Source organism: Pongo pygmaeus, chromosome 3 (genome assembly GCF_028885625.2).
Source record: "Pongo pygmaeus isolate AG05252 chromosome 3, NHGRI_mPonPyg2-v2.0_pri, whole genome shotgun sequence".
Classification (NCBI taxonomy): Eukaryota; Metazoa; Chordata; class Mammalia; order Primates; family Hominidae; genus Pongo; species Pongo pygmaeus.
In genome coordinates, this window is record NC_072376.2 from 95,204,257 (window position 1) to 95,231,757 (window position 27,501).

A 27,501-nucleotide genomic window follows, 5' to 3' on the forward strand; every position below is an offset into this window, starting at 1 on the left:
TTTTAGTTTGTTTCTGAATGCATTTATTTCACAAATTTGTTTAAGGGCTATAAACAAACTTTGTATCAACTTGTTTGTATATATTTACAAAATAGAAAATTAAGTCAGCATTAAGTCAACATGAGTAGTCACAGAATTTTTCCCCTTTATAAATGGTACATATTCAAGGAGACTTCAAAAAGTTTGTGGAAAAATGGTTAAAAGATAAAAATATAAACTATATTTCTGAACATTAGCTCTATAGCATTCAAGACACTTTTGTAAGTGATGATACCAGCTATTTAGTCCATCCCTAAAGAACTGAGAGTTCTGGGAATTTATCTACATCAATGCAGTTTCTTTTTACATTAACTTGAGAAAAATGTACTGCCCTTAACAATTTTTTTAAGATTAGGAAACAAAAAGCCAGAAGGTGCCAAACCAGGACTGTAGGGTGGATGCCTAGTGATTTCCCATCAAAACTCTTGCAAAATGCCCTTGTTTGATGAGAGGGATGAGCAGGAACATTGTGGTGAAGAACTCTCTGGTCTTTCTCGGGGATTTTTCTGCTGAAGCTTTGGCTAAGTTTCTCAAAACACTCCCATGATAAGCACGTTACCATTCTTTGGCCCTACAGAAAGTCAACAAGCAAAATGCCTTGAGCATTCAAAAGCTGTTGCCATGACCTTTGCTCTCAACCAGTCCTCTTGTGCTTTGACTGAACTACTTATCTTGGTAACCACTGCTTTGTGTTTTGTCTTCAGGATTGCGCTGGTGAAGCCATGTTTTATCTCCTGTTACAATTTTTCAATGAAAGGCTTCAGGATCCTGATCCCACTTATTTAAAATTTCCATTGAAAGCTCTGTTCTTGTCTGTAGCTGATCTGGGTGCAATGGTTTTGGTACCTATCAGGTATAAAGTTTGCTGAACTTTTCCAGTCAAAATTGTGTAAGGTGAACCAACTGAGATGTCTATGGTGTTGGCTGTTGTTTCTGCTGTTAATTGTTGGTTTTCTTCAATTATGCCATGAACTAACTTTTTTCTCACAAACTGATGTGGATGATCTGCCACTGTGGGTTTCTTCTTCAACATTACCTTATTCCTTCTTAAAACGAGTTATCCGTTTGTAAACTGATTTCTTTGGAGCATTGTCCCTATCAACTTTTCATAAAGCATCAATTAGTTCACCATTCTTCCACCCAAGTGTCAACATATATTTGATGTTTGTTCTTGCTTCAATTTTAGCAGAATTCGTGTTGTTCTGATAGAGCCTCTTTTCAAACTGATGTCTTATTCTTCTTAGTGCTTCAAACTAGATCCTGTTCAGACATGTTATAACAAATTAGTTTATTTTGGTCCAAAAATTTTGAAATCCATGCATAAGTTTTTCATGATATGCATTTTCCATGCACTTTTTCAAGACCCCTCATATTTTCTTAAATTTGAGAAACACCTACAATAACAAGCCTAATTAATGACAGAACTAGTATTAGATTTAAGATTCCCAGTTTCCTATCACCTTCTTTTCTGCTGTTCCTGAACAGTTCCTTAAGTTATAGGATAGTCATCCTTGGCATATCTAACAGTCATTTGTAAACCCTGGATCTTTAAGAATATCAGGTGTTGAAAAGATTATATTATTATTTCTAAGAAAAGATAACCAACAGCCAGGTGTAGTGGCTCATGACTATAATCTCAGCACTTTGGGAGGCTGAGGTAGGTGGCTGGAAGTTTGAGACCAGTCTGGCCAACATGGCAAAACATGGTCTCTACTTAATAAAAAAAATTAGCTGGGTGTGGTGGCATGCGCCTCTAATCCCAGCCACTTGGGAAGCTGGGCCACAATAACTATTTGAACCCAGGAGGCAGAGATTGCAGTGAGCAGAGATTGTGTCACTGCACTCCAGCCTGGGCAACAGAGTGAGACTGTCAAAGTTAAAAGCTCCACCCGCTCCAGTGCCTTTCCTGAATTGAATCTATTAATTAAAAAAATACCATTTTGAAATAATACTTATCTTTAAAATCTGGAAGAGTAAGGAAAAGAAATTTTTAATTCAGCGTACAGTATCCACATTAGGCTGAAATAAATGTCAATTTTCTGCTCATATCTGACCTTTTCTGTGTTCTTTTATCAAAATAAATTTGTAAGTCCCATACCTTGTTACATAAATCTTCAACTTCTTGATCAAATAAATATGACAAATGATGTTCTCTAAGAAAAACACCCTTCAATTTTATTCCTAAAACGAAAAACATTCAAAGGAACTCATTGTGCAGAAACACAATATATACAAGCCTCATGATTTTCTTTTTCTATTATGTCCTCATCCACATACATTAATCACAACAAATCATGATGTGAACAGCAGTGGAAAAAGTTTAATCATTGGACATTTATTTCTTGAACTTCAGCTCTAGTCATTAAGATTCTCATTGCTTAGCTCTTTAAAACAAATACATATATTTATCTAATGTAGAACAGTTAAGACCTCCAATTTTACTATAATTGGGAAAAAAACTCAGAACAAAGATTATGTCAAGTGTATCACTGTATCGACTTTGTTAACCTGCTATACATCTGACAAAAGGGTAGGTGTTCAACAAGTGAGATACCAATCCTAAAAAGCCAGAAGTCTGTATCTGCTTTCATAGGGTTATTATGAGAAATAAATATTGTTTAACAGAACCAACTCTTTCTTTTTTGAGACAAAGTCTTGCTCTGTCACCCAGGCTGGAGTGCAGTGGCCAATCTTGGCCCACTGCAACCTCCACCTCCTGGGTTCAAGTGGTTCTCCTGCCTTGGCCTCCCAAGTAGCTGGAGTTACAGGTGCGTGCCACCATGCCCGGCTAATTTTTGTATTTTTAGTAGAGACAGTGTTTCGCCATGTTGGCCAGGCTGGTCTTGAACTCCTGAGCTCAGGTGATCCACCTGCCTTAGCCTCTCAAAGTGCTGGGATTACAGGTGCGAGCCACCGTGCCTGGCCAAGAAAACCAACTCTTTCTATATACTATATATAAAAATCTTAGCAGCCTGGGCAATATGGCAAAATCCCTTCTCTACCAAAAATACAAAAAATTAGCCAGGTGTGGTGGCACACGCCTGCAGTTCCAGCTACTTACAGAAGCTGATTGGAACTAGAGTATGGCTAGAAATTAAGTATTCCTACTCATATAATTTTCCTTGGGGTGATACTAACTTGGAAAGTTGAACTTTCTAAGAATTTTTCAAGCAATATTGTCCAATTTCTTCTGTGCAGTTATACAAATATTTGCCATAGGATGGAGTAAAGGTACAGATGTACAGCATCATTGAAGGAGTTTGATCTTTTTCCCCAAAGCTTGATTTTTATCCACTATGATGAATACATTTTACTAAATACTTGCTTCTCTTTTCCTTCTGCTGCTTCCACCCCCACCTCCCACAGGCTTCTACTCCTCATCAGCAAAATATAGACCTTGTCAAGCAATCAGAATGTTCCTAATTGGCAGAACACTAATTCGTGCCTGAGATTTATAATCTTTTGAGTCTTCTTGTTTTCCTTTCATCACTGCTCAAAAGCTCTATTAGAAGAAAAAACACTCCCCCTTTTCCTTTAAGTCCTAGCACTGCTTCTGATAGTTGGAAACCACTTGTCTAATAACAGAAGCATTACGTATAAAACAAAGCATAACTAGTTTTGGAGTATATTAGGGTGTAGCTGCCCCTCCATATCAGGCTTAATGCTGAGAAGACACTTCCAAGTTAGCATGAGATTCTAGAAGTAGAAATAATTATGTAACAAATAATGATATAACAATAATTTCAAAACTCCATGGCTTTCTGAAACAAAAGACGGACCTCAAACAATGAAAAATTCGGCAACACAAAAGGGTAGGTGCTCAACAAGCAAGATACCAACCCTAGAAAGCAAGAAGTCTATACCTGCTTTCATAGAGTTATTATAAGAAATAAATATTGTTTAAGAAAACCAACTCTTGCTATATACTCTATACAAAAAGCTTAGCAGCCTGGGCAACATGGTAAAACCCTGTCTCTACCAAAAATACAAAAAAAAAGTAGCCAGGTGTAGTGGTACATGCCTGTGGTCCCAGCTACTTAGGAAGCTGAGGTGGGAAGATTGCTTGGGCCTGGAAGACAGAGGTTGCAGTGAGCTGAGATTGCGCCACTGCACTCCAGCCTGGGTGACAGAGGGAGACCCCATCTCAAAAAATAAAATAAAATAATAAAAAGCTCAGCATAATTTGTGGCCCATAGTAACTGGCCAATAAATAAATATTAGTTGTTGTTATTTTTTCCAAGTGGACAATTAATGAGATTCTATACCATAAAATAGGTAATCAGATTTCATTAAAGCCTTAATAAATGTTTTTTACTTGGACAATCCTCCATTTCCAACTCACTGCTATAGTTCCAGGAATACTTAATACATTTAAAATAGAAAGATATACTACCTTCCCTGCATATTTTGAGTAATTATCTTCCAAGACCCATGTATCTTTTCTCAACATTTCTGAGAGTACAATTCCTGAAAAGAGATATTTTCTTTTAAAATTTTTTGTGCAATAGTCAATGCCTTTGCAAATAACACTATCTTTAATACAGCTTGCATATCCTCATTTAAGTATTCAATAATCACAACGGTTCATTATGTGAACAGCAGTGAAAAGGTTTAATCACTGGATATGAAGTTACTAGAAGCAATGATATAACCAAATGATCAAATTGAGAACTTCAATGTCAACAGTAAAATAATCACAACAACAAAAAGAGCACATATAAGTTATAAATAAATGTAAAGATACAAAAATACAACTAAGAAAAAAAAATTCCATCTATAAAGGATTACTTATTTCCTATGCAGAAGTAAATATCTAGAGCAGTGACCCCTTGCGGCTATTGCCTTCATTTAAGTAAATCTGTTCTGATAAAAGCAGTTTTCAGAAATTCATTTGAAATTAATAATTAAAGAAATGTTGTCAGAATAATGTGAGAAGCACACTATTTCATCTTTAGGAAAGGCAAATAGTTGCAATCCAATTAAACAGGAAAGAAAACAGCCTTCATTTCAGATGATGAACTGGCAGCAGTACTTTCAACTCTACCTTAAGAAAATGGCAAGTGAATGCCTGTATCTGCAAACTTTTGAGTCCTTAAGAAAAGGCAAACACCACGATGAGACAGCCACTTCACACGCACAAAAATGTGGAGAAACTGGCAGCCTCATCCACTGCTGGTGGGAATGTAAAATGGTGCAGCCACTAGGGAAAATGATCTGGCACTTCCTCAAAGAAGTTAAACACAGTTATCTTATGACTCACCAATTCCACTCTTAGGTGTGTAATCAGGAAAATGAAAACATCTGTCCACACAAAAACTTGCACACGAATGTTCACAATAGTAAAAAAAAAAAAAAAATTGGAAACAATCCAAATGTCCACCAACTGTTGAACGGATAAACAAAATCTGCTACATCCATAAAATGGAATACGATTCAGCAATAAAAAATAAAGTACTGATACGTGCTATAAGATGGATGAACTCTGAAAACATTCCAAGTGAAAGAAGCCAGTCAGAAAGACCATATATTAGTTCATAATTCCATTTACATGAAATGTACAGAGCAGGCATAGGCACACAGAAACTAAATTAGTGGTTGCTGAAGCGGGGTGGGGGAATATTTGGAGGTGCTGCTAATAAGAATGAGGTTTCTTTTTGGAGTGATGAAAATGTTCTAATATTGATTGTGACTGTTCCACAATTCTGTGCATATACTAAAACCCACTGAATTGTACACTTTAAACCAGTTAGTTATATGGTATGAGAATTATATCTGAGTAAAACTGTTACAAAAATATAAGGCAACTAATTTTTTCTTTAAATAGCTAAAAACAATGTTATTTTTATTCAGCCTCATTCGGGTCTTAATTGGTTGAGTAGGAAAAGGCTCTAACAGCCCAACCAACTTACAGTATTTAAATCCAGTTCTTACTCTCTGCACACATCTTACAGCCAAAAAGTATTTGCCCTGCACATCCCCCAGGGACGAATTTTTCCAAAGTTCCTTGACTATCTATCCTTAGGCCATGTGACTTTTAAGGAACCATAACCAAAAGCTATTAATTCCATTCAGAGAAGATATAAGCATATTATAATGGAAAACTGGTGTGAATAAGTAATACCTTAATATGTATCTTTTCGGCTGTAATCTGGACAAAGTAAACACAAAGAGGAAAAAGAAGCAATCTTGTTAGGCCTGGATATTTGGAATTATCTTTGTGTGCTATACAAAGAAACGGAAAAGTTGCAAACCCTTCTCTGTTTTCTGTATGCTAAGGATCTCCTTCTCAGAGACAAAAACCCACTGGCCCGTTTCCTTCTAAGCAAATTGAAATCTCTTCCTCAAACATAAGAGCTTATAACTAAGACATTGTTCTAAGCTCTACCTCCTGAAAGCTATTCATAATGCCTCATTCCCAACCAAAACCACTTAATTGCCCCTTGTCCCCTGCCCCTATTACTACTAAGGAGCCCCAAGAACCTTACCTTATTTCCTTCATTGTGGCAAAGTGTTTCAGAAAAGGGTTCCTTGAATTAAAAGTCGGCGTATCCTATTTGACTCCTGCTCCTCCGGTATCACACACCTACAGCCAACCATGCCAAGAGCTTCCCCATTCTCTCCGCATCGGAGAGCTACAAGATAAAGCGCAAGAACACGACACGCATCTCAGTAAATCATATATTTTTGGCCTGACTCTGTCTTCAACACACCTAGGGCACCGTGTTTTATCCCTCTTCCATACCCTTTCCTCCTGATATCCTCCAGTTTCAGAGACCGCACCCGGAGACCCATTGGCAGGTTCCCGGATTCGCCTCAATTTTGGTTCTGCCTCTCTGCTTCGCATTTTCAGGCTTGGCCTCACAAGAAGGACGATGGCGCCGGATTGTGCCAGAATGGGTGAAAACAGAAACAAAACCGGTTGCAGCAAAACCCACTATTCCGCCTCCAACGCGGAGGGAGGAGCGGTCAAGTGCACGACTTCAGGACCAGGCCCTTCCGATTGGCTGCTGGGACACAACGTGGTCTGTCATTGGCTACGGCACCGGCGCAGGGCCTTCGGAGAGGAAGTGTGGAAGTCCCGCGCCTCTAAAGCCCGCCTTTCCTGACAAATAAAGGTCGTAGCCGCAGAGTCAACGGGCGGAGCTAAAGTGGTCGTGATTCATGCTGTCGCGGGAACCCCGAAGGTGGGGCCCCACGTAACAAGAAGATGACCCGAAGTTGCTCCGCAGTGGGCTGCAGCACCCGTGACACCGTGCTCAGCCGGGAACGCGGCCTCTCCTTCCACCAGTGCGTATGGGAGCAGCCTCGGAGCCCTCGAACTCCCTGCGGGGCCCGGCGGGCCGTGGCGCGGCGTGGGGCGGGGCCGGGCCGCACTGTGGGTCGCGCCGCGTGTGTGACGCGACGTGACGTGCGCAGCGTCGGGGCGTGGGAGCGGAATTGGGGCACTGTGAGAATTGAGTTTCTCTCTCTTCCCACCCAGTGTTTACCTCTGAGTAGCCGGTTCTCGCACCGCCTACCGCTTTAGGGAGAGTTACGCGAAAGGAGTCCTCCATTAATTGGATGGTCTTATTATTTGAAGCGAGGAGGCCGGAAGGGAAGGCAGTTTAGGACAACGGTTGAAGTGTGTGTGTGGCGTCTTCCTGAGCACGAGTACAGATCAGTTTTCTCCTGTACTGCCTGACATTGCAAGTTCTTAAGTGCTATTAGCTGAGCTTTGCAAGGCCGGTCCGATTCTGGCTGGATTTGAACATGGCAGGGAAGTTTCATTTGGCTCGACAGTGGGGAAGAATTTCAGACCAGTCTTATCTGAACTCATATCCATGGTTCAGACTGGTATAGGTCATTCAAATCAGTATTCAGGATATACTAGCAAGTAGAAAAGTGGGTAAAATAGATCCTCACAGACAAAAGGAGCAGATTTATGGAAAGATCAAAAAGAACTTTGTGGTTGGAAAGGGGGGCTTAGGAAGAGGGTAGTTAGGAATGGCATGGGAAAATGTAAAGGATAGAAAGTGCAAATATAGAGGAGTGGAAAAGTACCTGAGAAACAAACCGTTTTAAAAATTTAAATGCCAGGTTAAGGAGTTTGGACTATGTATGGTAGACTATGTATAAAATTCAATGATTTGTTTTTTTATTTTCTGTTTTTTAAATAGGGCTGATTCCTCCACCTAAATTGTTAACTGTGAACCAACTCATTGTGTATGTGAGACCATAATTGATTTAGGATTTTTCTTGTGATAGAGGTAGTTTTAAACTAGGGAGACATGAATTCCAATTTTAATTGATTATTTACCGATGTCTGTACTTGGCTCTGGGTCTTGGTTTCTTCTTCTGTAAGAGGAATAAAAACCTGCCTTGTAGAATTTTGTAAAACCAAAACGTAAGACTTTATAGCATATGTAGCACACAAGGTGAATGCTTTAAAAATGGTATTATTACCAAATTAATTTTTTCCAGAACTCAAAACTAGTTATGCTAGTTAGATTACAATATTTCCCAACATTTTCCTTCTTTTTTTTTTTTTTTTTTTCTTTTTTTGGAGACAGGGTCTCACTTTGTCGCCCAGGCTGGAGAGCAATGACACTATCACAGCTCAGCGCAGCCTCTATCTCCCAGGCTCAAGTGATCCTCCCACCTCAGCCTCATGAGACTACAGGCACAGGCCACCACCCTGGCTATTTTTTTTTTTTGGCAGAGATGAGGTCTCAGTGTGTTGCCCCGGTTGGTCTCCAACTTCTGGGCTGGGATGACAGGCATGAGCCACCCTGCCCGGCCCCAACCTTTTACATAGCATTTTACGCATAGGAAATAATTGAGCCACCCTGCCCGGCCCCAACCTTTTTCATAGCATTTTACGCATAGGAAATAATTGTTCAATACTTTGGGGCAAACCTATAGCACTGTTTGGGGCTGCCTTCAAGTAACTACTCGGGTGTCCCAGGCCACCCCATGGGCTAAGAATATCAACAGCTGTACTCACTAGGCATACCTGTTGGGAAGCTTTGCGTCAGAGGACCACGCTAGTAATAGAAGTTGTTGGACCAGCCAACTTTTGAGGGTTCCTTGCACATTTAGAGACTATACCTAATCTGTGGAAAAGCTCCCTTGCAAAATATGTTCCATGAGTTAGAAAAGAACTCAGTGAAAAAAGATAGATTTGCCCCAACCTTATTGGAAAAAGAATTCCCTGTTCATTTTCCCTTGATCAAGTATCATCATCTTCTCAGAACAATAAAATTATAATCCCAGAAATAGAATTAGTTATTCTTAGGAAAGACCGAACTTTGGATAGTACTTTACAGTTTACAAAGTGATTTTGAATACATTTGTAGCCTCATACACTCTTACTACAGCCCTGTGAGGAAGTTCTAAGATTGAGAGATGTGTCTAATACCATATAGCTGGTAGAAGGTCACTGAAGCTTAAATACAGGTTTTCCAATTCAGAGTTCTTCCTCAAGGTGATTGAGAGAGTATCTCAGAATTAGGTTTTACCATGCTGCTATATTTTTGTAGCATTTAGCTGAGAAATAAAATTTATACCAATCTCAGTTCTAGTAACTATGTGCTTTAAAGTCTAAATTAAAATACACAAAAAGCATAGTTACCTGTAAGTCTGTCTCTAAGATACGTCAAAGTAGAAAGGGCAGAAAGAGTAGTTTTGTGATTTTTATTGTGTTAATTTCACAAGTTTCTTTTTCTTTTTTTTTTTTTTTTTTTGAGATGCAATCTTGCTGTCGCCCAGGCTGGAGGGCAGTGGCACTATCTTGGTACACTGCAACTTCCGCCTCCCAGGGTCAAGCGATTCTCCGGCCTCAGCCTCCCTAGTAGCTGGGATTACAGATGGGAGCCACCATGCCCAGCTAGTTTTGTATTTTTATCAGAGACAGGGTTTCACCATGTTGTCCAGGCTGGTCTTGAACTCCTGACCTCAAGTGATCCACCCGCCTCGGCCTCCCAAAGTGTTGGGATTACAGGCGTGAGCCACCACGCCTGGCCAAGTTTCTAAACATAATTTGGCTTGGATTGAAAAATAAATAAATGCAAGGTAATTTTTATAATCAAGGCTAGGAAAAAGTAGTGCCTTTAAACATGAAAAAACTGAATATAGTAAATATACTTGTCTTGTTTTCTACTGCTGCATAACAAGTTACCTCAAAATTCAGTATAAACATTTTTATCTCACACATTTCTGAGGGTCAGGAATTCAGGAGTGTAGCTGGATGTTACAGTATCTCATAAGATTGCAGTCATCTGAAGGCTGAAGTCAACTGCTTTCAAAAAGACTAACTCAACATGGCCTTTGACTGGAGGCCTCAGCTCCTCACCAACTAGTTTTCTCCACAGGACTGCTTTATAACATGCCAGATACCTTACCCCAGAGCAAACCATTCTCTACAGACAGCAAGGAGGAAACCTTGTTCCTTTATGACATAGTCTGTGGTCACTTACTGTCACATGTTCTTTTTCCGTTCCTTAGCAAATCACTAACTCTAGCCCATACTCACTCAAGGGGAGGGGAATTAGGCTCCACTTTTTTTTTTTTTGGTGACGGAGTTTCACTCTTGTTGCCCAGGCTGGAGTGCAATGGTGCGATCTCGGCTCACTGCAACCTCCACCTACGGATTCAAGAGATTCTCCTGCCTCAGCCTCCCCAGTACCTGGGATTACAGGCACCCGCCACCACGCCCGGCTAATTTTTTGTATGTTTAGTAGAGACGGGGTTTCACCATGTTGTCCAGGCTGGTCTTGAACTCCTGACCTCTGATCCTCCCGCCTCAGCCTCCCAAAGTGTTGGGATTACAGGCATGAGCCACTGCACCCAGCCAGGCTCCACTTCTTGAAAGGAAGAGTACCAAATAGTTTAAAATCACTACAGGAAAGGAAAAGATGCATATATTCTTTAACCATTTAAATTTGAGCAAATTCTGTTAAGTGTAGGAAGTGAAGACAAAATATACTAGGATTTTTAATATGAGAATTGCCCCTCTATGATTGACAAGGACAAAATCAGATATTGAACTTTTGGATTAAAAAAATCAAAGAACTTTGAAAAATGAACTAAGTAAATTAAACTTTTAATTCACTTGGCTTTATGTTTCTATAAAGCAGTAAAATAATGGGTTTATATAATAAATACTACTGTAATATTACTATAATATTTTCATGTTAATGGAACTTTAATGTGATTGCCATAGATTTCCAACTGATACCATACAGCGCTCAAAATGGATCAGGGCTGTTAATCGTGTGGACCCCAGAAGCAAAAAGATTTGGATTCCAGGACCAGGTGCAATACTGTGTTCCAAACATTTTCAAGAAAGTGACTTTGAGTCATATGGCATAAGAAGAAAGCTGAAAAAAGGAGCTGTGCCTTCTGTTTCTCTATACAAGGTATTTAAATGTAGGTGTAAGTCAACAAAATGAAAATTTACAGAGCCTTTAAAAATCAAGATAGCCCCCATTATAGCTAGAATTTGCAGACAAAAAAAATCCCGAGTCTTAAATCCAGTAATAGATTTTAAATGCTTTGAAAATTTTTTAAAAAAATTATATATATTAACATTTGTTCTGGAGCTTTTAAAAAACGATATAAATGCAAATCATTTGTCTAGATACATATAAAGGTTACTAACCAATTGCAAAAATCAACTGGTAGATATAAATAGCCTTAGAATACAGGCTTTTGTTAAGTATGAGACAGCTTTCATAGTACTTTGAAATTATCTATGTTTTTTGGTTCCTCCTAATAATGTTATTTATCTTGATCAAAAATATACCTAATTATTAACGTTGATACAGGAAGTATGTGGGAAATAATGAAACTTTCTATGAGTGAGTCACCAGTATTGGTATGATATTCTTCTGTTTCCTATGACTGTTTTTATTTTATCCTTTTACCCCTTAACCACAACTCTGACACATGGGCTTTGACTTTCTGCACAGTCTGTGATAGTCACCTAACTGTTCTATCCTGACACTAGCCTTACTTTCCTCTTAATCGTCAGAGTCTCCTTCTTTCAGTATTGGTTTATCTCATTCCCCTATTCGGAAGTATTTAGTTGGTGTCAAATTCAAACTCACCAAGTTCCAAGAGCTTCCTATGAATTGATTTGTACATTTTTAACTGCCCTGAATTCTCTTTTCAAACCATATATACTTACTATATATGTGATAAATTTGCCTGCTTTCATACTTTTGTGTAAAATCAATAATGGCTGCCATGTATTGAGAGCTACAATGATCCAGGCATTGTGCCAGGAGATTTACATAAATTCTTATATTGTATCTTCAAAAGAATCCTGTATTATTATCCACAATTTACAGATGAGGACACAAGGGATTGTAGAGCTTATGTGACAGCTAATTGAGGGAGCTAAGATTCAAACCCAGGTCAGTCTTAATTCCAAAGCCATGCTCTGTCCACTGTGCCCTCTTTTTTGCACAAATAACTTCTCTGTCACCTTCATTAACCATGTTGTTGTACCTTCTAAGAACTGCTTAAAACTCACTTCCATGAAGCCATCCCAGTTTACTACCACCTTTCTCTAGTTACTTTATTTCAGAAACTTTCAACATCACATTAATATTTCTGTGTAGTTCAAAAAAAAAAAAAAAAAAAAAGCCTGTTTCTATTTCCCTATAAACTATACGTTAAAACATTCAGAGATTATGACCTTTTCTTTCCTAACTAACTCTCCACAGCAACCAGATTAGTGTTTTGTATTTAGGGTATTTTTACAGATACTCTTCTGTGTGATTATTTCTAAAATAACTTTAATTTTATATATCTGTCATAGATTCCTCAAGGTGTACATCTTAAAGGTAAAGCAAGACAAAAAATCCTAAAACAACCTCTTCCAGACAATTCTCAAGAAGTTGCTACTGAGGACCATAACTATAGTTTAAAGACACCTTTGACGATAGGTGCAGAGAAACTGGCTGAGGTGCAACAAATGTTACAAGTGTCCAAAAAAAGACTTATCTCCGTAAAGAACTACAGGATGATCAAGAAGAGAAAGAGTTTACGATTAATTGATGCACTTGTAGAAGAGAAACTACTTTCTGAAGAAACAGAGTGTCTGCTACGAGCTCAATTTTCAGGTACTTCCCCCTAGTAACCTGTAGTATTTACAAAAATAGCTATTTTTCTGAGGTACCATTAAGTATTTATTTTGTTCTTACCTATGAAAACATGCTTTCAGTTGGGAAGTGAAAGTCTCAGTAGCTTAAGAAGAATGAAAATTGATCACCAAAATTCTTTTATATCATATGGTTTTCCAGTTATAAAAGTAACATTTATTATAGGAAAAGCAAAGAAATATTTAAGTAATTAAAATAATGTGTAATCCCACTACCCAGAGATGAAACCATATGGTTTATACCATTTTCTGTTCTGCACTTTTCACTTTTTGTAGTAGCTCTTACCCATTTGCTACTGCAAATTCATTATAAACAGTTTTAGCTGCTACATAATTTTACCAAAGTCTTTTTGCAGTAGAGTTGTACTAGTTTGCAGAATTTCTTTGAGCTTGGAAATTGTGTATCTCCACATTTTTTTTCTAAAATATTCTATAGAGTAGACTATAAACCCATGGAAAGGCTACCTAGTCCTCTTTGTGAACTAAGATATTTGAAAAAGGGCAAAATAAAAATTGCCAACTTATTCTTTGATGAAAGCAGCAGAGATTTGGACTTACATTCTAGGAAAAGAGAAATGTGTCCTGTTTTTAGAAAAGAGTAGCTATCTCCAAAGGAGGAGAATATTTTATGTTTTTCCAAGAGGGGACTAGAGGTCATAAATAGGAATCCCCACCAGGAACAAAATTTTTTTTTTTCTCTCTATATTAGGCAAGATGCTTTGTTCAGTCTGAATAGTACCCTATCCCCAGAAATGTTTTTCATATCTAATTTTCACCCTCAGATAAATAGCAGGGAACAAAATAAAATAAATGTCCTCATTTTATTTTCACTTCCTCTAAAAATCTCTCCTCTCAGGCTGCCACTGAACAGTAAAACATAATTCAAGTTGAAAATTTTTTCTTCCCTCTAGTGAAATGATTCCAGATGAACCGAATAAATTGGTCAAGGGGCCCTAAGTGGATATTAACCTCTGAATAGACTTAATTAACGTGCAACTATATTTGTATTTGAATTTTGATGCCCAGTGCATTTTATATCCAAATGCTATAATCTGTACCTGAAAATTTTACTATTCATCACAAAGAATAAAAAAATTTATTTTAACAGATTTTAAGTGGGAGTTATATAATTGGAGAGAAACAGATGAGTACTCCACAGAAATGAAACAATTTGCATGTACACTCTACTTGTGCAGTAGCAAAGTCTATGATTATGTAAGAAAGATTCTGAAGCTGCCTCATTCTTCTATCCTCAGAACGTAAGTGAATTACTTTTTTATTTTTTAAAAGTGTCTTTCTTGTCAAGACATCTTGTTGATTACATGTTAATTACTCTTTAGATGTTAAACCATATTCTTTTGTCACATTTTACTTATTAAGGCTATTAGTACTCATACTCCCATTTAAAAAATGAAAAAATGGACTAATGAAAAAATGGACTCCCATTATTAGCCCATTTTTGTTTTTCAAAAACTTCTAGGTGGTATTTGCCTATTATCACAACAGCAATATTTTCACCAACAAAATGGAGACACATAGTATGACAAGTTTTTTGCATCTCCCAGACACTCTGGGTAGATAAAATTTGAATCCTGAAATATTGGAATTTCTAGTATACTTCAGTAGTTTAATATCTGATGATCCTGGAAAATCTAGAACAGTTCTGGATTGATCGCCATTGGTCTTAGGCAAAGCACAAAAAAATCTGCATTTTTCATAAGCACTGCAGTTGATGCCAATGTAGGTTGTCCAGGGAACAGATTTTGATAAATAATTTTTTAGGATTTGTGATTAAAATGGATAGATGCATTTATAATTCTCTTAGTGTGGAGCAAATAACAATGATTTTCTAGTAATGTCTTATAAATTTAATACTGAATTCTTAATTTTTACTGTTTTTACCACTAGTTTTACAGATTCCTTATTTATTTATTTTTTTTTTATTTGGAGACTGAGTCTTGCTTTGTCACCCAGGCTGCATACAGCACAGTGGCATGATCTCGGCTCACTGCAACCTTGCCTTCCAGGTTCAAGCAATTCTCATGCCTCAACCTCCTACTGAGTAGTTGGGATTACAGGCATGTGCCACCACACCCAGCTACTATTTTGTATTTTTAGTAGAGATGGGGTTTTGCTTTGCTTTGTTGGCCAGGCTGATCTCGAACCCCTGGCCTCAAGTGATCTACCCGCCTTGGCTTCCCAAAGTGCTGGGATTATAGGCATAAGCCACCATGCCCAGCCTAGTTTTATAGATACCTTTTTTTTTTTTTTGAGATGGGGTCTTGCTCTGTCGCTCAGGCTAGAGTGCAGTGGTGCGAGATCTTGGCTGACTGCAACCTCCACCTCCCAGGTTCGACCCATTCTCCTGCCTCAGCCTCCCGAGTAGCTGAGATTACAGGCGTCCACCACCACACCCAGCTAATTTTTATATTTTTAGTAGAGGTGGGATTTCACCGTGTTGGCCAGGCTAATTTTGAACTCCTGATCTCGTGAACCACCCACCTCGGCCTCCCAAAGTGCTGGGATTACAGACATAAGCCACTGTGCCCAGCCCAGATTCCTTTATAAAAAATTGTAGATTTTCCTCTATACACACTATTACAATAATACTACCAATAAAAGATTTAAAAATAATTGACCTTCAGAGTGGGCTGCTCTTCTAATTGACCTTCAGAGGGCTGCTCTTCTAAAAAAATTTAAAGAGGAAAAATTTATTATTCCCATACATTATATATAAACAATTACTGTTAACATTTAGAGTATTTCCTTCCTCTGTGTGTGTGTTTGTGTGTGTGTGCACTTAGATTTATTAGTGTTTACATAGTTATGATCTTTTGTAAATAAATTTCCAACCAGCCTTTTATTACTTTATTATGTATGCCTTTTATCTATAATGTTATTTTGAACTCTTTATAGACAAGTTTTAATAGCTGCATGATATCAGGTAGTCCTACCCTACTTAACTCTGACGTTCTCCAGCTATTGGACATTTCTATTGTTTCCATTTTGGGGTTATAATTGTTTTTTCATATATTTTGATGAACATTTGTATATAAGGCTTACTCTTTCATAATGTGATTTTACCATTCAAGCTAGATATTATACTTATTTATAAATATTCACTTTTTGCTAAGCAAGAGAGTTTTATAGGTACTCTGTTGATAATTTCTCCTCCTATACCTTTTTGTTTTTTTTTGTTTTCTGATAGTTGTACATATTCTGGGGGTACATACGATATTTTGATACATATATATAATTTGTAATGATCAAATCAGGGTAATTAAAATATCCATCATTTATAAATCCAAACATTTATCTTTTCTTTGTGTTGAGAAGCATATACCTTTTCAATCTCTTCTACACTGGTTTTAAAGCATTACTTAATGGTATTTCACTATGGTTTATATAAGAGATTTCACGTAACTTCTTATCTTTTCTTTTTCATGGTTTTCTTCATTTCCCATAGTTCTGCATCAACTCCTAGATTAAATCTTCCTGGTAATTCCAGCGCACATTTATCTTTTCTCTCTTCATGTCATTTTGCATTTTGTGACCTTTGCTGTAACATTATATATTTAGATTTATAATTCCAGTACTCAAACAGTTGCTCATTTCTTTAGGTACTTTGCCTATAAGTAAGGTATATTGTTTAGTATGATAGTAATATATGTTTGTTATAAAACATTCAAACAGTATATAAGTACATAAATACCAGAAAGTGAAAAACACAGTACTTCCCTTCCCCTAATCCCACAAGATAACTACAATTAGCAGTTTTGTGTATATCCTCCAAGTTAAAAAAAAAAAAAACTATTTACCTACCAATAAAATTTTGTTTTAGTGGCCATATAGTGTTCTGTTATATTAATGGTATGTAGAGCTTCCGTTTATTTTCTTATATTAATGTAAGATTATATTATATTAATATAAGATTCTTATATTAATGGTATATACGTTTCCATTTATTTTCCCATATAAAAAGTGATGTTTTTAACACAGTTATCTTAAGTCTTAGATCTTTATAATCATTATATTTAATATTTATTCAATAAATATTTATTGATCAGGAGCGGCCAGTGAGGCAGGAGGAAAACCAGGAGATTGTGATGGCCTGGAAGCCAAGTGTAGAAAGTATTTCAAGGAGGGAGTAGTCCACTATGTCAAATGCTGCTGGGAGATCAGGTAAGATGAGGACAGATAATTGACCATTGGATTTTGCAAGATGAAGGTCATTGATGACCATGACAAAAGCAGTTATAGTAGAGTGGTGGAGAGGTAAACCTGGCTGGAGTGGGATTAAGAGAGACTAAAGGTGAAGAAGCAGAGAAAATGATTGTGGGCTCTTCCGTGGAGTTTTGCTATGAAGGAGAGTAGAGATGGGTCTGTAGGTAGAAAGGAACATGCATTGAGGGGAGGGTGTTTGTTGAGATGGCACATGTCCCAGCGTGTTCGCATGTTTATGGGAATGATCCAAGAGAGAAAAGAAAATTGGCGATGTATAAGAGAAATGATAATTGCAGGAGGATGACATCCAACACCACTGTGGAAGGAAGTATGACCTTAAGGTATTGGGACCGTTCATCCATTGAAACAGGAAGAAAGGCAGAAGTATAGATACAATAGGTTAACAGATTTGGTAGTAGGAAAATGAGTTTTGTCTTTTAAAAAGATGGGGTCTCGGCTGGGCACGGTGACTCATGCCTGTAATCCCAGCACTTTCGGAGGCTGAGGCGGGCGGATCATGAGGTCAGGAGATTGAGACCACCGTGGCTAACATGGTGAAACGCCATCTCTACTAAAAAAATAAAAAAATTAGCCGGGCATGGGGCAGGTGCCTGTAGTCCCAGCTACTTGGGAGGCTGAGGCAGGAGAATGGCGTGAACCCAGGAGGCGGAGCTTGCAGTGAGCCGAGATTGCACCACTGCACACTAGCCTGGGTGACAAAGCGAGATTCCGTCTCAAAAAAAAAGATGGGGTCTCACTGTGTTGCCCAGATTGGCCTTGAACTTCTGGGCTCAAGCAGTCGTCCAGTCAGCCTCCCTGAGTAGCTAGAACTACAGACGTGCACCACCACACTCAGCAGGAAAATGAGTTTTTATTGCATTGCTTCTGTTTTCTCAAAGTTATTAACTGAGAGTTGAGGAGGAAGGCATTATTAGATTTGGGAAGAAAGGAGAAAATGTGACCAGTCACCTACCAGGAAAAGTAAGTAACTAGAAAAATGCAGTACCAGATTTGTGGTCAAAACTGTTGTCTTTCTCTCCATAATGATGGAGAAACAATTAGATGGTTAACAATTAGACGATGACAGACCAAACTAGACTTAAATTTTTTTAAAACCTTTGGTTCGGTTAGATAGGGTGCCTCATGAATTTCTAATTGTCTATATCTTTCTCTAGTCTTAGCTACATCAGATATTTCTCTAATTTTCTCTTTACTGATGTTGGATCCTTTTTCAGTTCTCCCTGGATTCTTTATGTCCAAAACTTTCCCAAAGCTGTGTTTTTACAATTTTCAGTGTTTGGGGTCTTTAAGGTAATTTATTTTCACAAATCCTTTGAAATTAAGTCTTAATATCCTTAACTTTCCTTGTTATAATAGTGATATATTTAGTGTGATCTTGGTCATAGATAGAAAATGCTGGCACAGTTGCTCCTTATTTATATTTCCTCTGTTTCTAATTTTTGGTTTATATTCACTGCAGTTTAGTAAACCAACTCCCTCTATAGGTTACCTGCTGTGAGAGAATCAAAAGTAACAACAGTGGGAGTAGCTAAAAGTCTTAACAGAAAAACATTTAGCACTGTAGATCTCTAGGACTATATTTTTCCCAGGCAGAATTTTAGGCCACCCAAGTGACTCCCTATAATCATTCCATAACTAAGTTATTGTATATTGGTTTGTTAATTTAAAATATCATGTTGATGAGAGTATAAATGAAAATTGCTTTGAACTTTTGCAAGGACAATTTGGAAATATGAATTGTAAATTGACCTACCCAATTATGTGCAGCTGAAATCCAAAATTTGTCTTAAATTTCTTATTAAAATATAAGTAAGTTTACCTTGGCATGTTATTCCTAGGAATTACACAAATGACATAAATATGTATATGTGTATGGGTGCACATGCATACATATACACATTGTGGTACTGTTATCTAAAAATTTGAAATTATCAAGATGTCCTTCGATTTGAGTTGGTTGTTTTTCATTTAACTATACTGTGGTATATACTGTGTACACATTTAAAGTGTTGCTGGAGGTTGATATTTAAGGGTGTGGAAAAATATGTGAAACCTAATTACCATTAAGTGAAAAATAGGTTCAGTATACAGTTTTGAAAATTATATCTAGGTATGTATACATAAAGACATTAACAGTAACTTTTACTTTCTTCTTTATACTTTCTATATTCAGTTTTTTTAAAAAGAAGAATGTGTCTTTTTTTTATGATCATAAGAAAATTTTTTTATTTTCAGAGACGAAAAGAGATTTAAAGGAGAAATTATCTCCTTACCGTTCTAACTCATGAACTTGGTTTGGATATGCCTACTCTTTCTTATAAAAACTTTAAAAAATAAATCAACAAATCCACATACCATTCTGCTTCATGTTCATGACATTGTTCTAGTAGCTGTAGATATTCAGATACCATTGAGATTTCCATTTAAAAATCAAACTCAGCAGAACATAAGTTGGTTGTTTTTTTAACCCCATTTAAAATAAAATTACATAGGGACATTAAGTGCTTTGTTATATATGTACCACATATGCAACACAGTTAGCATCCTTGGTGCTCATTTGAGAATCCTAATGTAAAAAAAATAAATTTTAAACAATTAAAATTCGGTGACACACCTGGAAAGAGCTTTCAACATTCTAGTGTGCTGTAGCACTGCTATACTGTTGAGTCATTGTCTTACTATTTTTCCTTTTTTTTTTAATCTTTTAATTTTAGGTTCAGGGGTACATGTGAAGGTTTGTTACATAGGTAAACTCATGTCACGGGGGTTTGTTGTACAGATTATTTCATCCCAACCTCCACCCTCGAGTAGACCCCAGTGTCTGTTGTTTTCTTTCTTGTGTATAAGTTCTCATCTTTTTTTTTTTTTTTTGAGACAGAGTTTCGCTCTGTTGCCCAGACTGGAGTGTAGAGTGTAATGGTGTAATCTTGGCTCACTGCAACCTTCACCTCCCAGGTTCAAGTGATTCTCCTGCCTCAGCCTCCCAAGTAGCTGGGATTATAGGCACACACCACTGAGCCTGGCTAATTTGTGTATTTTTAGTAAAGATGGGGTTTCACCATATTGGCCAGGCTGGTCTCAAACTCCTGACCTCAGGTCATCTGCCTCCCTCGGCCTCCCAAAGTGCTGGGATTACAGGCGTAAGCCACGGTGCCTAGCCAGGTTTTTATCATTTAGCTCCCACTTATAAGTGAGAACATGCAGTATTTGGTTTTCTGTTCCTGTTAGTTTGCTGAGGATAAATAGCCTTCAGCTCCATCCATGTTGCTGCAAAAGACATGATCTCATTCTTTTTTATGGCTACATAGTATTCCATGGTGTGTATGTACTACATTTTCTTTATTCAGTGTGTCATTGATGGAGATTCAGGTTGTTCCATGTCTTTGCTATAGTGAATAGTGCTGCAGTGAAAATTTGCATGCATGTGTGTTTATGGTAGAATAATTTATATTCCTCTGGGTATATAACCAGTAATGGGATTGCTGGATAAAATCATAGTTCACTTTTAGCCCTTTGAGGAATCACTTTCCACAATAATTGAATTAATTTACACTCCCACCAACAGTGTATAAGTAAGTTTTCCCATTTGTCCACAATCTTGCCAGCATCTATTATTTGTTGACTTTTTAATAATAGTCATTCTGACTGGTGTGGGATAGTATCTCATTATGGTTTTGATTTGCATTTCTCTTAACGATTGGTGATGTTGAGCTTTTTTTCATATGCTTGTTGGTGGCATGTATGTCTTTTGAAAAGTGTCTGTTCATGTCCTTTGCCCACTTTTTAACAATTTTCTCTTGTAAATTTGTTTAAGTTCCTTATAGATGCTGTATATTAGGCTTTTGTCAGATGCACAGTTTGCAAATATTTTCTCCCATTCTGTAGGATGTCTGTTTACTGTTGACATTTTCTTTTGCTGTGCAGGAGCTCTTTAGCTTAATTAGATCCCACCTGTCAATTTTTGCTTTTGTTATGATTGCTTTGGTGTCTTTGTCATGAAATCTTTTACCGTTCGTATGTCCGGGATGGTATTGCCTCGGTTGCCTTCCAGGGTTTTTATAGTTTTGAGTTTTACATGTAAGTCTTTTAATCCATCATGAGTTAATTTTTGTATGTGGCGTAAGGGTCCAGCTTCAGTCTTCTGCATATGGCTAGCCAGTTACCCCAGCACCATTTATTGAATAGGGAGTCTTCCCTTTTGCTTGTTTTTGTCAACTTTGTCGAAGATCAGATTGTCATAGGTGTGTGGCCTTATTTCTGGTTTGCCCTATTTTAATATACAAACAACAAATACTTTTGTCTTCTAAATAGATTATAACCTACTTATAGTCAAGGTATGTCTTTTGCCATCCTGTAAGTATGTTATTGTTTTGTTTTGTTTTGTTTTGAGACAGTTTTGCCTCGTCGCCCAGGCTGGAATGCAGTGACACAATCTCGGCTCACTGCAACCTCTGCCTCCCACGTTCAAGCACTTCTCCTGCTTCAGCCTCCTGAGTGGCTGGATTACAGGTGCGCGCCACCATGCCCAGCTAATTTTTGTATTTTTAGTAGAGATGAGGTTTCACCATGTTGGCCAGGCTGGTCTCGAACTCCTGACCTCAGGTGATTTGCCCACCTCAGCCTCCCAAAGTGCTGAGATTATAGGCATGAGCCACCATGCCTGGCCTATAAGTGTGTTTTTTAAACCTATTAATGCATCATGAAATTAGTGGGTCATAATTGCCATTTAAGTATATATAAATATATTTATATTTATTTAAATTATTACAGTCATCCCTTGGTATATGTGGGGGATTAGTTCTAGGACACCCCCAACTTGTGCCAGTATAACAAAATCCATGCATACACAAGTCTTGTAGACAGTGCTGCAGAACCTATGTATATGAAAAGTTGGCTGTCTGTATATGCAAGTTTTGCATCCTATAAATACTGTATTTTCTCTCCATGCATTTGGTTGAAAAAAAAGTCATGTATAAGTGTACCCATGCCGTTTAGTTCAGAAGTCAACTCTGTGTGTGTGTGTCACATAGGTGTAAGTTCGTAGTATGTACTAAGGGTGAATTTTGTTTATGAAACTTCTAGCTGGCACCTAAAATATTTGGAAAGCCCTATCCCAAAATACTTAGGGAAGAACATTAAACTCTCAATTAAGTAGAGGTCAGCTGTCCAGGAGGAAGCCTTGGTTGCCTTAGAATATAGCCAAAAAATCAGAAATTTAACTTAACAGACATTTGAGTTACAAAAGTATATGTTGCAGGTGAACATCCTAGTCTCTCCCTCAGAATCCCTTTAGTTTTAGACAATTATTAAATGTGGCTGTTTTCTTTCCTGATCTATAACAAGTTAGAAAGAGTAAACTAGAAGTAAGAAGAATTCCAAAGATAGACACCATTATAGGAAGAAAATAATTAGCAGTCTGAGAAGAGCAGGGATACTATGAAAGAACTCCTAAGATAGTAGCACAGGTAGGTTGTATAGGGGTGCAGATGCACACTTGTTATATGCCTTTAAGGGCGTAATTTTGAGGCTGTAAAGAGAGAAATGCACTAAACCCCTGGGCATCGGGAAAGCCAGGTTTCACATTCGTTCATAACTAACAGTACATTATGGGCCAAGTCGCTTAACCTCTCCCTCTGTCCCAGTTTCCTGATTTGTAAAATGAGGTAGATGTACTAGATGTTCTCAAAGGTTCCTTCACATTCAGCAGTTTTCTCGTTTCAGTGAATTTACAGGTAAGATTTGTTTATGATTTACAATATAAAAAGATCAGTTAGAACAAACTGGTTAGTTGGTTTACTTTTTAAAGAATAAATGAGAAATTAAAAATATGTTGGATGTTTGCATCTTAAAATACTACTTTGTGTTTCTAAGTTTATCTTACTATTTTATTGTAACGATGAATTTACCATTCAAAATGTCTATAGAATTTGGCTGCTTATATACTTGGCTTTATTTCTACAGGGATGGGAGACTATAATAGTGCTTAAGGCATTTTCCCATTTGTCTTTTTATTTCTCTTTGAGTTTTCTTTCACTTTTTATGTATTCTAGGTGGTTATCCAAATGCCAACCCAGTCCAGGTTTCAACAGCAACATTTTTTCTTTTCTTCAACGAAGAGTAGAGAATGGAGATCAGCTCTATCAGTACTGTTCATTGTTAATAAAAAGTATACCTCTCAAGCAACAGCTTCAGTGGGATCCTAGCAGTCACAGTTTGCAGGGGTTTATGGACTTTGGTCTTGGAAAACTTGATGCTGATGAAACGCCACTTGCTTCAGAAACTGTTTTGTTAATGGCAGTGGGTATTTTTGGCCATTGGAGAACACCTCTTGGTTATTTTTTTGTAAACAGAGCATCTGGATATTTGCAAGCTCAGCTGCTTCGTCTGACTATTGGTAAACTGAGTGACATAGGAATCACAGTTCTGGCTGTTACATCTGATGCCACAGCACATAGTGTTCAGATGGCAAAAGCATTGGGGATACATATTGATGGAGACGACATGAAATGTACATTTCAGCATCCTTCATCTTCTAGTCAACAGATTGCATACTTCTTTGACTCTTGCCACTTGCTAAGATTAATAAGAAATGCATTTCAGAATTTTCAAAGCATTCAGTTTATTAATGGCATAGCACATTGGCAGCACCTTGTGGACTTAGTAGCACTGGAGGAACAGCAATTATCAAATATGGAAAGAATACCAAGTACACTTGCAAATTTGAAAAATCATGTACTGAAAGTGAATTGTGCCACCCAACTCTTTAGTGAGAGTGTAGCCAGTGCATTAGAATATTTGCTATCCTTAGACCTGCCACCTTTTCAAAACTGTATTGGTACCATCCATTTTTTACGTTTAATTAACAATCTGTTTGACATCTTTAATAGTAGGAACTGTTATGGAAAGGGACTTAAAGGGCCTCTGTTGCCTGAAACTTACAGTAAAATAAACCACGTGTTAATTGAAGCCAAGACTATTTTTGTTACATTATCTGACACTAGCAATAATCAAATAATTAAAGGTAAGCAAAAACTAGGATTCCTGGGATTTTTGCTCAATGCTGAGAGCTTAAAATGGCTCTACCAAAATTATGTTTTCCCAAAGGTCATGCCTTTTCCTTATCTTCTGACTTACAAATTCAGTCACGATCATCTGGAATTATTTCTAAAGATGCTTAGGCAGGTATTAGTAACAAGTTCTAGCCCTACCTGCATGGCATTCCAGAAAGCTTACTATAATTTGGAGACCAGATACAAATTTCAAGATGAAGTTTTTCTAAGCAAAGTAAGCATCTTTGACATTTCAGTTGCTCGAAGGAAAGACTTGGCGCTTTGGACAGTTCAACGTCAGTATGGTGTCAGTGTTACAAAGACTCTCTTTCACGAAGAGGGTATTTGTCAAGACTGGTCTAATTGTTCACTAAGTGAGGCATTACTAGACCTGTCAGATCATAGGCGAAATCTCATCTGTGATGCTGGCTATGTTGCAAACAAGTTATCAGCTCTTTTAACTTGTGAGGACTGCATCACTGCACTGTATGCATCGGATCTCAAAGCCTCTAAAATTGGCTCACTATTATTTGTTAAAAAGAAGAATGGTTTGCATTTTCCTTCAGAAAGTCTGTGTCGGGTCATAAATATTTGTGAGCGAGTTGTAAGAACCCATTCAAGAATGGCAATTTTTGAACTAGTTCCTAAACAAAGGGAATTGTATCTTCAACAGAAAATATTATATGAGCTTTCTGGGCATATTGATCTTTTTGTAGATGTGAATAAGCATCTCTTTGATGGAGAAGTGTGTGCCATCAATCACTTTGTCAAGTTGCTAAAGGATATAATAATCTGTTTCTTAAATATCAGAGCTAAAAATGTTGCACAGAATCCTTTAAAACATCATTCAGAGAGAACTGATATGAAAACTTTATCAAGGAAACACTGGTCATCTCTACAAGATTATAAATGTTCAAGTTTTGCTAATACCAGTAGTAAATTCAGGCATTTGCTAAGTAACGATGGATATCCATTCAAATGAGAGACCTAAAATATATTAACATTTTAATTAAGAATACTTGATCAACATTTTTTAAAGTTCAATTTACCATATTTTATAAATTGACCATTCTGCACAGTGGACAAGTTTGCAATTCTGACTTATTAAAATTTCAAATTCTGCATATCACAAAATCTGCTTCTACTTTTGGTATGGCTTGCAGCATTTATGAGTTTTCCAAAATATAGAAAGCAGTAGGTCAGTAGGAGCAAACTAGCCAACAGGTACTGTCTTTGAATTTACTACTATAAGACTAAGCAGTGTTACTGGACACAGTTGTAACTTGTTCAATCTGCTTCAAAAACAAGAAAAACAACAACTATGAATTATCAAAACATTGACTCCTTTTATGACTGGACTACATTTCTAAAAGATCTTTGGTTTACGATTCTTAAGAATATTGACAATACCTATAAAACTTAAATATGAAAATTGTAGTTTGAAAATTAGGCTCAAGCAAATATCAAATACTGCAAAAATCCCCTTGTCCCAGGATACCCTAAAATAGAAGTGCTTAAACTTTGTCAGGCAGAAGGTAAAGTACGTGAGCCATGAGATTCTTCCTTGTGCTACAGCCATGCTGGGGAGTGCAGTCTGGAAAGAACATACCTAATGTGTTTATCACTATCCATTATCTCTGAACTTTGAAATATTACTTTTGAATAATAGGCTGGACATTTAGTTTGACTTGAAAGAGCTCAATGCTCATCAGAAAACAGGGAGAAACCTAATCCGAAGATGGAAGCATACTAAGGACAATTTTCTCCACTCACATCCACATTTGAAAAGAGGAACAGAAAAACATAGGTAACTCTACTTTCACAAATGAGGATAGTTTAACAGATAGAAGAAACAAGCACATTATTCACCTGTGTTGTAAAACATCTACTCTTTTTTGTCACTGAATGAGCGTTCCCAAAGTACAGTTAATCGTAATATGAAAACTTAGAATTGTAAAAGATTAACGATAACATAAAAGTATATTGATTAAAATTCCCCTTACAAAGTGTATTTTGATATGTTTGTTTATTCTACCTCAAACAAAGGCTTAAGTTTTGAAATGTAACCAATTTATACTTCATTTTATACAAAACTTATTGCTGAGAAGTCTGAATATTGTGCTTTTTGTTGTTTGTAAATAGAATTGAATTTAAATACACCAGGATAAATCTTATTTAAAGGAAGCCTGTTTGTAAATCACCAACTTTAACTTATTGCTTATATAAATCCAAGCTCTGTACCTGATCTTTATGTAAAGCAAGATTCATATGTGTAGTATCTAATGCCCTTTGGTGTTACATTTGACTAATATACAAATGTCTGTATTTTAGTGTTTTGCATTATTCTTTTAAGTGCTAAATTGGAAAGAGATGGTCAATTGAGACAGTGAATATTCAAAAATTGGAAGGTCACGGATTTCTCTTAGATAAGAAGGTAAGAATAGTCTCATCACTACATTTAGCCCAGTTAATTGCTCCTGCACTTGTGAAAGGGCTTGGAGTCTTATACCAGATATGATACACTTTACAGTGAAATAAATTATTCATTCATATTTGATTTAGGGCAGTTTGGTTATAATTTCTACTTTGCATCTTGGCCATTTTTTTCTTCAGAGAAAAGCATTCCCTTTAAAAATTTATCCTGCTTTCCAACAACTAGTGCTAGGAGAAATGGATATCCACATGCAAAAAAATTAACTCAAAATGAAGCAAACACCTAAATAGAAGAGGTAAGGCTATACAACTTTTAGAAAATATAGAGTTAATCTTTGAGATTTGGATTAGGTGGTGGTTTCTTTTTCTTTTTTTCTTTTTTTTTTTTTTTTTTGAGACAGAGTCTCGCTCTGTTGCCCAGGCTGGAGTGTAGTGGTGGGATCTTGGGTCACCACAACCTGCACCTCCTGGGTTCAAGCGATTCTCCTGCCTCAGCCTCCCGAGTAGCTAGGACTACAGGCACGCACTACCATGCCCGGCTAATTTTTGTATTTTTAGTAGAGACAGGATTTCACTGTGTTGGCCAGGGCA

General features: G+C 37.1%; 1 protein-coding gene and 1 long non-coding RNA gene across 3 annotated transcripts; one reads left to right on the forward strand and one right to left on the reverse strand.

The window, feature by feature from the left end:
* Positions 1-7,189, reverse strand: LOC129035659 (uncharacterized). Its single transcript, XR_008502266.2, has 6 exons — positions 6,782-7,189; positions 6,525-6,671; positions 5,300-5,521; positions 4,433-4,506; positions 2,138-2,220; positions 1-1,299 (listed from the first exon to the last, which is right to left on the reverse strand). It is a non-coding gene; the product is annotated as an uncharacterized LOC129035659 (long non-coding RNA).
* On the forward strand, positions 7,147-26,802 carry THAP9 (THAP domain containing 9). 2 transcript variants are annotated; one of them, XM_054486294.2, is made up of 5 exons: positions 7,147-7,326; positions 11,240-11,435; positions 12,842-13,145; positions 14,292-14,442; positions 23,479-26,802. In XM_054486294.2, exons 1-5 carry the CDS (start codon positions 7,247-7,249, stop codon positions 25,457-25,459), a joined length of 2,712 nt encoding a protein of 903 aa, XP_054342269.1. In that variant the 5' UTR covers positions 7,147-7,246; the 3' UTR covers positions 25,460-26,802. The 2 variants fall into 2 exon arrangements, with proteins under 2 accessions (XP_054342269.1, XP_063519900.1); XM_063663830.1 differs by lacking the exon at positions 7,147-7,326 and having other exon boundaries at positions 11,336-11,445.
* Positions 26,803-27,501: the final 699 nt, after the last annotated feature.